The 14,954-nt window shown below is 41.2% G+C and overlaps 1 protein-coding gene across 1 annotated transcript in view; it reads left to right on the top strand.

The window, feature by feature from the left end:
• The window catches only part of LOC145399794 (dipeptidase 1-like), a 406,473-nt gene that overhangs the window by 359,574 nt on the left and 31,945 nt on the right, over window positions 1-14,954 (top strand). Inside the window, exon 11 of the mRNA XM_080272342.1 lies at window positions 5,115-5,199. Coding sequence (XP_080128468.1) covers window positions 5,115-5,199 — 85 coding nt within the window. The remainder of the gene's footprint in view (window positions 1-5,114; window positions 5,200-14,954) is intronic.

Below are 14,954 nucleotides of genomic sequence, written 5' to 3'. Positions count from 1 at the left end.
ATAAAATGTGGAGTTTTTAATAATAATAATAATAATAATAATAATAATAATAATAACAGCAGACTTATGGCTTAAATACCTAATCAGGCTTTCCGTTCGTATACAAGCAAATAGTGTGGCTAACGTAAAGAAAACGATATTCTGATTCGCAGTACCATCATTGTGAAGTAACATCTAAAATGATATATTAAAAAAAAAAATGTGTTCGTACTATATAAATATTGTTTCACTCCATTTTATTCCACAATCTGTATCTAACCTGTTTTTTACCGTGGCATCATTTAAGCTGAAAGTTCACATTGATCACCATCCTATTCTTCGACCCGCTGTCTCTGCTACACCAAAAGTCTGACCAATATACACCATGTCGCAGTTTATACAAGGAACCCGTGGCACAGCTGGGCTCCGATTCACAAACAAATTTAAAATCAACTTCCCCTTGTAACTCGGATATTGATTTACAGGAAGAGTAAAGAGACATTGGAAATTTCTGCTTTATCCTTTCCTTCACTTCTTTCCCCCAAAAAATCACACACACACACACACACACACACACACACACACACACACACACACACACACACACACACAGAGCGCAGAAACAAAAACAGGTATGACAATTATTCTCTAATTATTACATTTGTTTTTCGCGGGAAGATTAGCAAACACGTGTGACTCTACAGCACATTGTCCTTGTCTTTCCTGCAAGTACATCTATATTACAAAACGAACCGAATCAAGGACATGATTTAATTTTTTTTCTATCATTTTTCTCCTCTTTTTTTCCCTTCCCCCTTTTTCCTCTCCTTATTTCTCCAACTTTGACACCATCCCTATTAATTCCCATCTGTGTCTTCCGTTCCCATTTTTTCCCTCCATTACTTCCCCAGCTTTGGCTCCATCGCCTGTTACTTCTCGTCTATTTCTTCCCCTCTCTTTTTCTTTTTTCTTTCCCATTTCTCTCAAATTTTGATTCTGTCCCCTCATTTCCCTTTACGTCTCCCCCTGCCACTTCCTCCCATCCTAATTAAATTCTTTTTGTCTTCTCCCCTCTCATCTCTGATTGTGGTCTATTTTTCCCCCATCCTCCCCACTTATAATTACAGACTCTTACATTTTTTCTCCTCTTATATTACCAAATCTGACGACAATTTATATATTTGTTTATTTGTTTAGCTGTGGTTACGCTCTCTCTCTCTCTCTCTCGCCATTACCACACTGACAACAGTTCCTTAACCCCTTCAGGCAGGTATAATATAATTTCTTTCCTTGCTAACTCCAGACGATTTTGTTCAGCTTAAGAGTGATGTTATTTAACTGGAGGATTTAGATATAACCTTCATTAATCCCTCCAGTACAAAAGACCTTCGTTAAGCAAGCATAATTTGTAAAAAATGTACTGGATTCAACGAGTTAATTTTCCTCTCTATTTTCTTTCACCTTCCTCCGATCCTATTGCATTTTCTGACCTCCCCACCTCTTCTGTCCTTCCCTCTCCCCCAACACACTTTTTCCATTTTCAACTCTAATTTAGTCTCTTTCATCCTTTGCGTTCCGACTCGGGCTACATATATTTCTCTGCCAACTCTAGTCAGGGACAAAAAGATGCCTGCTCTTCCACTGCCTCCGTCATTTTCATCTCTGTTGCATCATATAAAAGGCATCACGTAGGGCCAGAGAAAAATACCAAACCTCCATCAGCTTAGATATTTTAGCGACGTGAGGAAACGGGGAAGACGAATAAGCGAAGTTTAGAGTCTTCCAGCTCTACATTATTCTCCTTTCTATGCTCTCACAGCTAGTGACTATATGTTCTAAATGATATAGACAGATGGCGTCATTTGTACCCTTTTCTTGCTATCACCTGATGGCTATGTTCGGCTAAGAAGAGCTCCCTGCCAATGAAGGGGTTAATCAGGACTGTCTCTAACCCTCTAGTTTGAAAAGGCTCTCCAAACCTCAATAATATCTACAGAAGACAGCAATATATTTCATAGGTCCCTCCCAACAACTGCATATATATCATTTATCTTCCTCTCTCCACAACATCGTTCAAATTTCTACCCCTTTCCTCAACTCCCCACTTTCCTGCTGCTACCCACTTTCCTAATTCTCCCCTCTCCCTCAATATTAACCATCTCGTCTTCTGTAGGCGCAACAAGTTATTATACTCAGGCTATCACAAGACATAGTACTTTTTGACGGGTGGGAGAAAACTGCCCAATTTACCTCAGGAAATATTAAATTTTCTTCTCCTAGCTGATATAGTCTGTGTTTAGCCTAAAAAAAAGAAAAAGTTCATCCATGGCAACGGGAAAGTTAATATTCCGTTAGTCTTCCCCTCTCTCTTCCTCCTCAAATTTATATCATTCATTTCTTTCCGTCCTTCCCAAGACTGAATACAGTTATATACACCTTCTTCTCTTTCTCTTTTCCTGCTTTCCCCGCTCTTTCATCCCCCTTCTCATCTTTCGCTCGTCCACCTCCTTCTTCTCCTCCTCTTCCTTTTTTCTCTCTTCCATCGTTTTCCTCCTTTAATTGTTTTTTTCCTCCTCCTCCTCCGCATCCTCCCCAAACGACTGTTTTCTAATTTATTTATCTCCTCATCGTTCACCAACTTTGTCTCCATTTCTCACACCCTTCTCTCCTCTCTCTTCCTCTTCTCTTCCCCCTCTCTTTACCTCTCTTTCCTTAATTCTCACATCTCCTCTCTCCACCCTTTTTCCTCCAGCCTAAATTTAATCCTCTGTTTATTCCTGTCCTCTGCTTCCACCAGATTCGACTATATTATCTCATTTCCTTCCCTCCTCCCTCTTACCCTTCCTCTCCACTCATCACCCTCTTCTCTCTGTCCTTTATTTTCTTGTCTATCCCTTCATATCCTCTCCCCTTTCCTTCCTTTCTCATTCTTCTCTGACTGCATTCTCTCTTGTTTTCCTTTCTCCTTCCCCTACCCTCATTGCGTTATTTTTCCTCAATCTCCGCTCTCTCCTAACCCAAATTACATTACATTTTTTCTATCATCCTCAGCTATAATTACATTCTTTCTTATTTTTGCACTGCACTATACACTTCAATCTGACATGCTTTTTTTGTTGCTTACTCCCACTCTGTGCAATAATTACTCTCTCTCTCTCTCTCTCTCTCTCGTGTGTGTGTGTGTGTGAATGTGTGTGTGTGTGTGTGTGTGTGTGTGTGTGTGTGTGTGTGTGTGTGTGTGTGTGTGTGTGTGTGTGTGTGTGTGTGTGTGTGTGTGTGTGTGTCTTTGCTTTTGCTTTCGTTCTCCAACTTCGACAACTTTTCTTCTATTATTTTCTCTTTATTTTCTTTCACCCTCCCCAATTCCGACAGTAATTTTCCCCAACTTCTTTCACTTGGTCATTTCCTTTCCTGTCCTTTTTTGCAGCTGCACCTCCTTTCCTCAACATTTTCATATTTATTCTGTTTATAATCTTTCTCTGTCCCTAAATCTAATTGTATTTTCTTTCCCCCTTTTTCCTCCTTCCATTCTCCCTTTTCTACTCAACCTCTGACAGCATTCTCCTCTCTCTCTCTCTCGCTTATATGCTTCTTCTCCCTTAACTCCACGCTTTTCTCATTCTTTCTTTCTTTTTGTCCGAATGTTACCAATGTTATTTTCATCACTCTCTCAGCATCTCTCCTTAGGTGTGCAGTCAGAAAAAAATGCTGGCCTACAATTTCACTGCCTCTTCATTTTATTTTAGTGTACCTCCGTGACTTTCCTCCCTGACGCATAATATCAAAGAGAATATTCCATGAGCAGAGCAGCGTATCAAGCCTCTCGCAGCTTAGGAATAGTTGCCAGGAAAGCTAAGAAATGTACGAGCTGAAATATTACGTGATTTTTTTTCTTTTTGGCGATTGTGTATCTGATTTTTTCTTTCCCGCTCCAACACTGACGATATTCATGCCTTCAGTACGTTAGCATCCTTTTGTATTATATTCTGGCTGTATCCAGGCCACTTTATGTAGCTTAACAGAGACTTCTCCTATTGGAAAGTGTGAATATAATCTTCTTGAGCCCATTACTACGAGGTGCATTAAACTGGAGGAGTGAAATATCAAACTGGATGGCTTAAATTTAGCTTTCTTTAGTTTTATTACTAGAAGTCCGCCTTAAACTGAATTAATTCCTCTACATGCATACAGAATATGAATAAAAAAAAGCTATCGTAGTGAACTGGTTACCGTTATATTCTGCTCCATCTCTCCTTCCTCTACGCCAATCTGGTTCATACATTTTTATCCTTTAACCTTTTCAGTGTGATGACATCTTCTCTAGTTTGTTCTTACTGCTGCCGGACGACTGTAATAGGAGTAGTAATGCCACGTGGTAATGAAGGGTTAACTGGGACTATCTGTAATCTCGCCATTTCAATCAAACCTTCCCCAGCCTGACTAAAATACCTGGAAATTGCAAGAACAATATTTTGTACTTTCTTGGGTCGAAAGGGTTAGTGCTGTTAATTGTTCTTTCCTCTCCACAACCACAAATTTCTTCCCCTTCTGTTTTCCTAAAATTATATATATATATATATATATATATATATATATATATATATATATATATATATATATATATATATATATATATAAATTATGATCTATCATCATTAACAGCATTGTTTTTCTCCCCTTCCTTGTCCTCCCCCTGTTCCCTTCCTGCATCCCTCTCCGTCCTCACCCCCTTACCTCTTTCCCTCGATCAACTAATTATTTTCCTCTCTACCCACACCTTTCCTTTCTCCCTTCGCCCTCCACCTTCCAACTCCCTTTCTCCTCTCCCTGCATCCCGACTCCCTCTAATCCCACACATCCCTTTTTCTCTTTTTTCCTCCACATCCTGACTTTCCTTTCCCTTTTCTCACTGCAATTCCCAACTCCTTTTCCCTCGTCCTGTCATTCTACGCCTTTCCCCATTCATTCCCTCCTCCCTCCACATCCTTCTCTTCCTCTCTCCACATCCTTACTACTTTCCCCCCTTTTCCCTCTACTTCCAACTGAACATTTCTCCCCACCTCTCACACTCTTACTCCCTTCTACCTCAATCTTCCTCTGCTCCTCTTATACTCCCCCCGCCCCTCCCCTTCCAGGCTGTGAACGGCGGCGTGGTGATGGTCAGCTTCTACACCCACTTCCTCACCTGCAGCCAACATGCATCAGTCAAGGATGTCGTCAGTGAGTACATGTTTTTCAGTACATTTCTTTTTTAGACACTTAGGTACTGTTACGTTATTACCCCTTTAGGCCGAGGACATGCTTTATAATTTCCACCCTTTTGGGCCGAGGACATCCTTTATACTTTCCACCCTTTTAGGCCGAGGACATCCTTTATATTTTCCACCCTTTTAGGCCGAGGACATCCTTTATATTTTCTTATACACCCACATCCTCACTGGCAAGCAACACGTCTTCTACGGCTCCTTGCTCGTGAAACAGAGGCTTCTTCTTAGGCCTCGTACACAAGTTGGGTTATTTCTGGCTGACGAGTTCCATTAGGGAGAGTGGGGAAGCGATAGAAGGTGATGGACGTCCAGGTGATGGCACTATCCCACACACACACACACACACACACACACACACACACACACACACACACACACACACACACACATTCACTCTCTCTCTCTCTCTCTCTCTCTCTCACACACACACACACACACACACACACACACACACACACACACACACTCAATCGCCAGCGATGATCCAGCATTTGTGTGCGTGGGGCTAAATTATTACTTCGGTTTCATGTGCTCGCAAGTGATTTTGGGATTTAACTATACTTTCCTGCCTTGGACGTTGTGCAGGGCTGGCCAGATGAACCCCTCCACATTGCACGATCCTTTGCAAGCCGAATATCACGTCTGGAACCAGCCACTGTTAACAAAAAAGGATTTATATCTCAAGTTCCTGCCATTCAGTTTTATCTGATTAAAAGCGTCTGGGGTTAGCTGGAATGCTAAAGTTGTCCGAACCAAACGGGGGTATGTATAATTCAAAATCAATGTTCTCAGCACTTTATGACGCAATCTCAACTGAATGAAAAAATCTGGCGTTAGCTGGAATCCACTTCTAGGGTTGTCACGGTCATGAGATTGTTCATAGCGTTTATTAATACCATTTCCGGTCCAAGAGGTTCATCCTGAGAGGTATGACATCGAGACTAGGACAGAAGAGTCGTCATCGTATGAGAGAATTAATCCCCTTTAATCTCATGAGGCATATTTCTTTCCATTCCTGTCCTCCTCAGATTATTTTATTCAGTTCCTGGGCGACTTTTCGAACTGAAGGGGTTATACACAGCGTTCATTAACCATTACATTACTGGCGAGTCTTCTAAGCTAACTACAAAGGCCTGGTAGCGGCAAAATTATAACAGAAATGACGTCCTCCAACTGAAGACGTGTCAAGAGAAAGCCATGTGCCGGTGCAGCGTAGCCAGGAGTGACACACAAGTAGGACACGGCAGCGACGCATTCACACAGCACTTGGGTCTGCAGCACAAAGGAATCAGGCACCGCTGTACGTCACACATTCTCCAGTTTGATATGTCAGTATCTTTTTCCAGCCTTGGTATACAGTATATATCCCTACCATCCCATGACGCACTTTGGTAATATTTTTGCTGCATCTAGCTGATTTTATTGAACTTTCGAGAGACTTACCAGGAAGGGTTAGACGTAGCCTCCATTAACTCCGTCAAGAGATGAGGTGTTTCCTGAGCCCAGTAATATAGTCTGAGGACAGCAAAAATAAATTACATATTAGAAGTCCTTCGCCTCAAGGGGTTAAATTAAAGTTATTAAGACATCTGACCAAATGCATATATAATTGTCCACAAATACTTTCCTTTAACCAGGCACAGGGCGGAGCTCGTTCGCTCTCTCACAGGTTAGCTTTCATCTCGTGACTTAGTAATGCCTCCTGAAAATTAATTTCTGAATGAATACGTGGAGGAGCAGGACGGCTCTATGACGTAAGATCTAGGTCACTCGCTAGTCGAGAAAATATGAAATTCCTTCGTATTGTTCCAAACAATTTGTTGGACTCCGACGATCGCATTAGTGTTTCGAGAGTCAGTGCTCACTGTCTCCTTATATGTTGTAATGAAATGAATTACGGCTGTATTATGAAAACTGATAACGTGAAGGTGTGGACAAGCCTCCTGTTTTGAGCAATAAAATCTGAAGCTGGTGATGACGATATAACGTCTAGCCTTTCTGTGTCGTTGATGACTTCACTCTGCAATGTGGGATGCAGACTGGTTGCATCTGACAATGACAAGTGTTCCACATACGACCATTAAAAATTAGGGGCGTGCTTACACACTCCCTCTATCAGCTTCAATAATATGGCTGTGCTTTGTCATTACGTGAAGGTGGCGGTAGTGCCGTGTTGTGTGAACTGGTATGCGTCAGTGTGGTGGTGCGGGGCTGATGCATAATGTGGGTGACCTCCCTGCTGGACTCCAAAGCACCGACGCCCACACGCTTAATATCTCCACCCTACTTGTCGTAAGGCCAGGTGATGACCCCAGACAAGGGCACGGCATGGTCCGCTGAGATTAGGGGTCGTAGTCTCGTCAGCTTGGGAAGATTTTTAACACTTCTTCTTTAGTGATTTACTCTACCTATATCTCATTATTTTTTCCCTTTCAAGTAGGTTTCATATCGACAGAGTGTGCATAAATAATACAATCAAATTCTGACAAGCGATAAGCAGAAATAAAACGGTAAGAAAGAGGTGCTAGAAACTCTCCTAGGTTGACGGTAATACGGGTTCAGGAGTGGTAATGTCGTCAGCTTAGAACGTTCTCTAGCATCTCTGCCTTACTGCTTTATTTGTATATAGCACGCTGATAATTATACGCTTTGATGTTGTATATGCACACAGTATCGATACTAATCAGATACGAATAAGATACAAGAGAAGGGATAGGTGTGGTGTGCAAAATAAATCGCTAAGGAAAATATGCTACGGATTCTTCTTAGCCAACGAGAATACGGGTCCAAGTGCTGTACTTATAAACGATACTAACCAAAGTCAACAACAGACAATTCTCCATAATGGTTAAGCGTTATTACAAATTGTTGTGTGTGTATGTGAATTGTTTTTGCAACACTGATAGTGTGTCTAATATGATTTTTAAGTGTTCGATGGGTGTATGTGTGAAGACAAAAGCATACGCAAGCAATCATATGCATAGGCTAAGTTAAATATAGTTTATAAATACGTGGCCTGTAGGTCCTGGTATTAATAGTTAAACAGCTACACCGGGTGTGTTGAGAGAGGACGTCAGCACAGAGACAGACGGCTGCACTGTCAGGAAATGTGAGGGTCTTAGCCAGGGTGTATATAGAACTGGTGGACAGACGGCATTCCATGGAGGAAGCATCACAATTTCCAGGCATGGATGTTCAAGAAGGTCCAAGCAGGGCCAACACTGTAATATCTCCTGAGCCTTTTCAATTCGATGACTTTTTTTTTTTTGTTTACATTTATTCATGTAACCTATAGATTATTTTATTCATTTTAAGGTAGAGCCTCTGAAGTAAACGAGATAGTGGAATCTGTACCTACGTCCTCCAGTTCTAAGAAGGGCGTCACCTAAGCTGAATATTATCGTCTGGAAGAAGCAAGAGTATTAAAGGAAAAAAAACAAAACTTAATCGTGTTCGAGGGATTGATAAGTACAATTTTTAGATGATGGTGTAAGTATAATTCTTCCATCTGAGTAATTCATAGCACTGTGAAATGAAAACACATGATGGCGTCAGAGCTGTTAATCCTGTGGACTTATTATTCGCACCATTTCAAGAAAACGGAAAGCAAACACTCAGTGATATACATCATTACTGAAACACGTCTGACCGATCTACTTCGTTGCTAACTACCTTATGTAATGTGTAATGCAATGAAACCATTTCGTATCTTCACAAGTGTTTGGAGACTGACTTTCATACAGGAGCTTGTGCTTATTCCTTCACGCACTCCTTTATACTACTACAGTCGTTAGAGACCTGGGAATCGAGGAGGGTGGGAGGTGTATATGGAAGAGATGAGAAACATTTGGTTACAACGGCAATCGGCGGGAATGGACTGTGGAAGTTTAAGGCTTGCTTAGTGCAGACCACCACTGCGTGCCAGCTGAGAGAACAATACGTAATCCTGCCTGCGGCCAGTGTACGAAAGAGGTTGTACTTTTTTCTAACAGTATGCGCATGCGCGTGCGTGCGTGGATGCGTGCGTGCTAGCGTGAATGTAATTCACCGGGTCGGTCAGGATCACCTGATTGTCGTGATCGTCAGCTTTTACCCTCCCAGAAGGGAGCTGAGAGCTCATATAGTCCGATCTAAGAGCAAGGCTGTGACCTTCACACACTCACACACCCGTTCCCTTGCTCAAGGGGGACAGTAACCACCCACTTCGTCAGTGAAACTTTTCGCAACCTGAGCGAGGCGCGAACTCCCGTCTACCAGATGGCAAGCGAGAACGTTACCACTGCACCAGCGAGCGGTGTGTGTGTGTGTGTGTGTGTGTGTGTGTGTGTGTGTGTGCGCAAGCGTCAATGCCATTATATAGGTCAGGCCTGGAGATCCAACTCGAACTCATTAAAGGAGAAGAAATGAGTAAATAAGGTTACTTTCTCCTTCTCTCAGGCACCATCCTTCACACTCCGCACTGTCGCTGCATCCTCTCCTCTCTTCTCGTTTTACCTTTTCTTTCCTCTTCTTTTTTGCCTTTTTCCCTCACATTCACCAACTCGTCTCCTCTACTTTCCTGTTGTATTTCTCTTCTCTTTCGCCATGTTCTTGCGACAGGGGAAATGGCTGATCCCTCTGTCTACTTGGCACGTCGTATTTTCTGCCTTGTCTCCCGGATTTCCCAATACTCATGAAAGATGGAATCGCATGCCTGACACTTCTGCTGTTCCTGCTGCCACTAAGCCCCGTGTTATCGCCGATTTGGTGGGTCTTCCGGCTCCTCTTCCTTACCAGTTTATTTTTGTGCCATTTTTATTTATACAATTAATTGCGATATTGCAATACCACCCAAAGGTTCGCCCTGTCCTCAGCTCAGTAGACTTTCTAACACCTCTTTCTTATCACTTAGCTTTGGATATGGTTGTATATATATAATTTTGTGCGATATTTATGTAAGATATCTTTATATTAAAATTATCAATATAATTCAGAAGGAAGGAATGATAAAAAAAAAAATTGAGGTGAAGGTCTTTACTAAGTAACAACGTTTCGCTTTGCTAAGCTTTTTCAAATTGTGTGTGTGTGTGTGTGTGTGTGTGTGTGTGTGTGTGTGTGTGTGTGTGTGTGTGTGTGTGTGTGTGTGTGTGTGTGTGTGTGTGTGTGTGTGTGTGTGTGTGTGTGTGTGTGTGTGTGTGTGTGTGTGTGTGTGTGTGTGTGTGTTGTTACTCTGTAAAGACGTCCACTCAGAAGGTGTGTATTTATTAATTTTGTCGGCGTTACTTACCATATAATTTTCACGGGGAGGAACTAGTTGTAATTATGGCTAGAGAAAATGTGTTAAGCCTCACAACCTCACAAGAATACGACCCGAAATATTAACTCTCTTTAATTCCCGTCTTCCACAGGACGTAATATATATTAAGTTTTTTTCTGCTACCGGACGAATTTTTTAAACCTAGGAAAGATCTACTGAAATGGACCGAAAAAAGAAATAGGAAAGATATTTTGCCTTGTAAGGATTAGTGAAGGCTGTATCTAATCCCTCCAGCACGAAAATTCTCTTCCACGGAAAATAAGATGGTCTAAAAGTAATACGATTGCAATATGAAATAGGTTCTCGGGGTGAAGTTGTTAACCTTTTCAGGCCGAGGTTGTCGTTGCTTCTATTATTTTTTGCCACCACCTTATGATTTAATTTAGCTCTGGGAGGCACAGTGGGTGGGTTCCATGAAGACTGTTTCTAAGAACATCACCAAGGAGAGAAAAAAAAAAGGTGTTTAATCCCTTCAGTTTGATGACCCATTTTCTGCATGATTCTGGCTACCTCCTGGAGACTTTATTCAGCTTAGGATGAGTCCCGTAGTAACTCTCCCCTGAGCTGAGAAAAGTGCCTGATGAATGCAAGAATCAACAGAAAAAAATATATATATCCCCAGGTTCATAGGGTTAAAATATTCGTCTAATGTACAGGTAACAGTAGTAAGACATTTAAAAGTAGTTCCGCCATTCAACACGAGGAAATATTTCTCATCGGTATTCTTGCTGTCTCTATGCAATTTACAATAAACTTTTCAAACAAGATGGGTTAGGTACATCCTTTAACAACCTCTTCATAGCCAGGGCGTGGATAAAATTGGCTGGTTAAAGAAAAACAAACAACTGACGTCATCGTAGTGAGTGGGCTAAATATAAACGAGTAAGATGTGAATGGTGGTATGATTTTGCTACGATCTGTAATGTGTACTCCATCTTACACTTGTATTATTTCCTCGGCTCAGCTCATTCAGTTCGGTGACGCCCTGGCAGTGAAGGAGGTGATGGAAGGCTGTGTTTAGTCCTTCCAGTTCGAAAAGTCCATCCCCACTTGAATACTATCTCTGGGGGCAGCAAGAAGTACAACAATATACAGTAGGTCCCTTTTTTCTAGAGAAGTTAAAGCCCCACGTTCCTTGGCTGATCATGAGCAAGACGGAAACAAAAATTCAATCCCCCCCCTTTTTTTTTGTCCTCCCCATGGATGGGCAAAATCCTACATAAATCAGGTAAAAGTCAGTTATCTCTTCTCGTTTTATTATGATATTATCCATTTTTTTTATAAGGTTAAAAACAGTAGGCCTCGGTCAAAATAATGCTCCCCATTTTTAATTTATTCGGTGACTAAATTATGTATACCATACCTCTGAAAAGTACCGGGCCTTTTTCTCTCGTGAGGAATATGTATGCTCGGAGAAAACTTCTCTAATTTTTAATGTTAATATCCTTACTCATGGGGTATATATATTAAAAAAATAATAAGTTAGGTTGGCTGAGGATCAAAAGAGCTAATTATTCCAGCAGTGACCTTCAGCGATAATCCTCCTCCTCCTCCTCCTCCTCCATCATCATCACCAGGTCAGGTCGGATGATAAGAAAACTGTAATCAGCCTCCCCCTTCACCTGCCGCTGATGAGGTTAACTGATAACAAACGATTAGTAAATGTTCAGTCAGCTTAGCCTTTTCCATGAACCTGTGAACTGTTCATGTGGAAGTTGCATGCTGACATAAACAGTATCAATGGGGGTTTAAATACTTCCAAATAAATTAAAACAAGAGTAAAAGCGTGGTGTGGGAGGATGATACTGTATGATGCGGTGTTGGTGTGGTGTGGTGTGATTTGGTGTAATATGATGTAACTTCCCTGAGGTCGCTAAAGGTTATAGGAGACAAGCTCCTTTCGTTCGAAAGTCATTGGTGAAAGATAAATGGAGAGAGCAGCTCCTAGAAACGCACTGCATCTAGGGAAAAAAAAAAATCAGTCTTCAAATCACCTTAAGCCTTTACTTCCGTCCTCCCTCTGATCAGTCTGTCAGTCAGTAAATAAATACAATAAACACGTAAATATCAAATCCTCAAATCACCTTAACTCTTTCCTTGCGTCTGACTTTAACAACAAACATTAGTTGACCCTTGGATGCACAATATTATGAAGTCTTCCCTAAGCTTAAATAAATCATCGGGGGCCAGCTTGGTTAGTGGTGGTTGCCTTGTCCTTTTCACTCATCTTGAATCCCGTGACGGTCTTGCTCCCTTCAGACGATTTTATCAGGTTAGGGAAGACCTCTTGCAGTGAAAGGGTTAACTGAATAAAAAGCTGACCCCTCTAGTTCAAAAAGGTCCGTCCATGGCTGAACAGAACGGTCTGGAGATGGCAAAGCAAAATGTAAAATCCGTCATCGGTGTGAGGCAGCTGAATATTTTATCATTAACGTTAGACGATTTTATCCCCAACACAGTAACCCTCCGTAGTCCGGTTACAGATATTTTCTCAAACTCTTTCATTCGGATGACAGAGTTAAGCATTACATTCTGGCTAAGTCCTGACAGTATCATTCAGCAAGAAGAAAACCTAGCCTACGCAGTCATCAATACGGAATTCAGGAACAGACGAGTAGATTTAAGAAAAAATAATAAAGATTAACGTGAGTAATTTTAAACACACACACACACACACACACACACACACACACACACACACACACACACACACACACACACACACACACTATAAACAGAACCCTTTCGATGTTGGCAAGATCTCATTAGGCTTTGACAATTTGGAGGCAGAGAAAATGTAAAGCAGAAGTCCAGTCTATTAAAGTACAAGCGTTTTGTTTACCAATATATACGTAGGCTTTGACACAGTAAGGAGACAGCGTAAAATAATTCTTAGGCGCCACAGTACACAGCCTCATCCCTAGTATTCATCTGCTTCACACTGGCATAATGGAAATACTATGATTAAATTTCTGTGATGACGCATGGCTCATATGAGTTTCCCTTGTATACAATTATGGAAATTTAGGTACACGAACGTACGTTAATCTACTTATATCCTAAATGGAGATCCAGTGGGGGTTATAAGTATAAATATATACGGTATATAAAAATAACAATTATTCACCCTCTATGCATTTCTCTGTTTATCTATCAATCTACCTGCCTATCTATGTATATATCTATTTATATGTTTGTCTGTCTGTCTTTTCCTATTCATTTTTAAACAAAGGAACCAAATACTTTCTTGTGGGTCAAAAATAAATAACCAATCTATCTGTTAATAGACACACGATGCCAAAAGTCATTCAGGGAGGCAGGGACAAAAAACACCATCCTATTAAACACACACACACACACACACACACACACACACACACATTCTCTCTCTCTCTCTCTCTCTCTCTCTCTCTCTCTCTCTCTCTCTCTCTCTCTCTCTCGTGTGGATATATAATGTTCTTACTGTTGGGAGTTTTTACCCCCGAATAAAATGATTTGATGTCACTCTTAATTAACCCACTATATTCCACGACAGTCTTAATGGTTTTACTCTGGCTACTTCTAGAGTCTAGACGCATTTATACACTTATGAAACACCTTAGTAATCAAAGCCAATCCCTTCAGTTCCATTACTTTTTATTTATTCATTCTCTACGCCTCCAGTCGATTTCCTCAGCTTAGGGGAAACTTAGGAATAACAGAGGTAGGATACAGCTTTCATTATCTTTTCCTCTTCTCGGGGGTTCTCCTAAGCTGAATAAAATCGACTGTGGTTAGAGAATGGGTTAAACTTTTCCCAACGAGAGATCCCCACTAAGCTAAATGAAAATCGTCTGGCACTAGCAAAAATGAGCTGCAAGAAGCATTAAGGTACTGATGGGACTCACTCCTTCGCTATATGAAGTACTGTATCTGTTTAGTTTTTCCCTACTACCTCCACACAGTTTTATGTAACTTAGGAAACATATTTTGTCCTGAATGTGTTTGTAAATGCTATATCTAACTTCTCTATTTCGAAAAGTCTCTCCTAAGGTGCATCAAATAGTCTGGCGGCAGCAAGAATGAAATAAAAGAATCGTTATGATACCGAAGACATTAATGAAATTTTATATATTAAACCTTTCACTTCAACTCGCCCGTCCTGTGCTGAATAAAAATCGTCTGACGATGACATGAATATATTAGAGAAGGCGCCATCGTACTTTCGTTGTTATCTGAAGAATTAACCGCGTGGACTGCAGGCTTAAGCTGCCCTTCTTCTGCAATCCACGATCCTCCTTTCAGAGGACAGAGATGTAGATGAGGGGTATTTTGCATAACAAGGCAGTTGACCTGCCCGGTTTTATCGATGCCACCACATAAAGGTGTCTCTCTCCAACCTCGCTGTGGTACTGAAGGAGATAAATTACTGG

Source organism: Coenobita brevimanus, chromosome 50 (genome assembly GCF_032717465.1).
Source record: "Coenobita brevimanus isolate Jiangsu-jjx chromosome 50, ASM3271746v2, whole genome shotgun sequence".
In the NCBI taxonomy this organism is placed as follows: domain Eukaryota; kingdom Metazoa; phylum Arthropoda; class Malacostraca; order Decapoda; family Coenobitidae; genus Coenobita; species Coenobita brevimanus.
The sequence above is the reverse complement of the archived record's forward strand: the minus strand, read 5'-3'. Positions and strand labels throughout refer to the sequence as shown.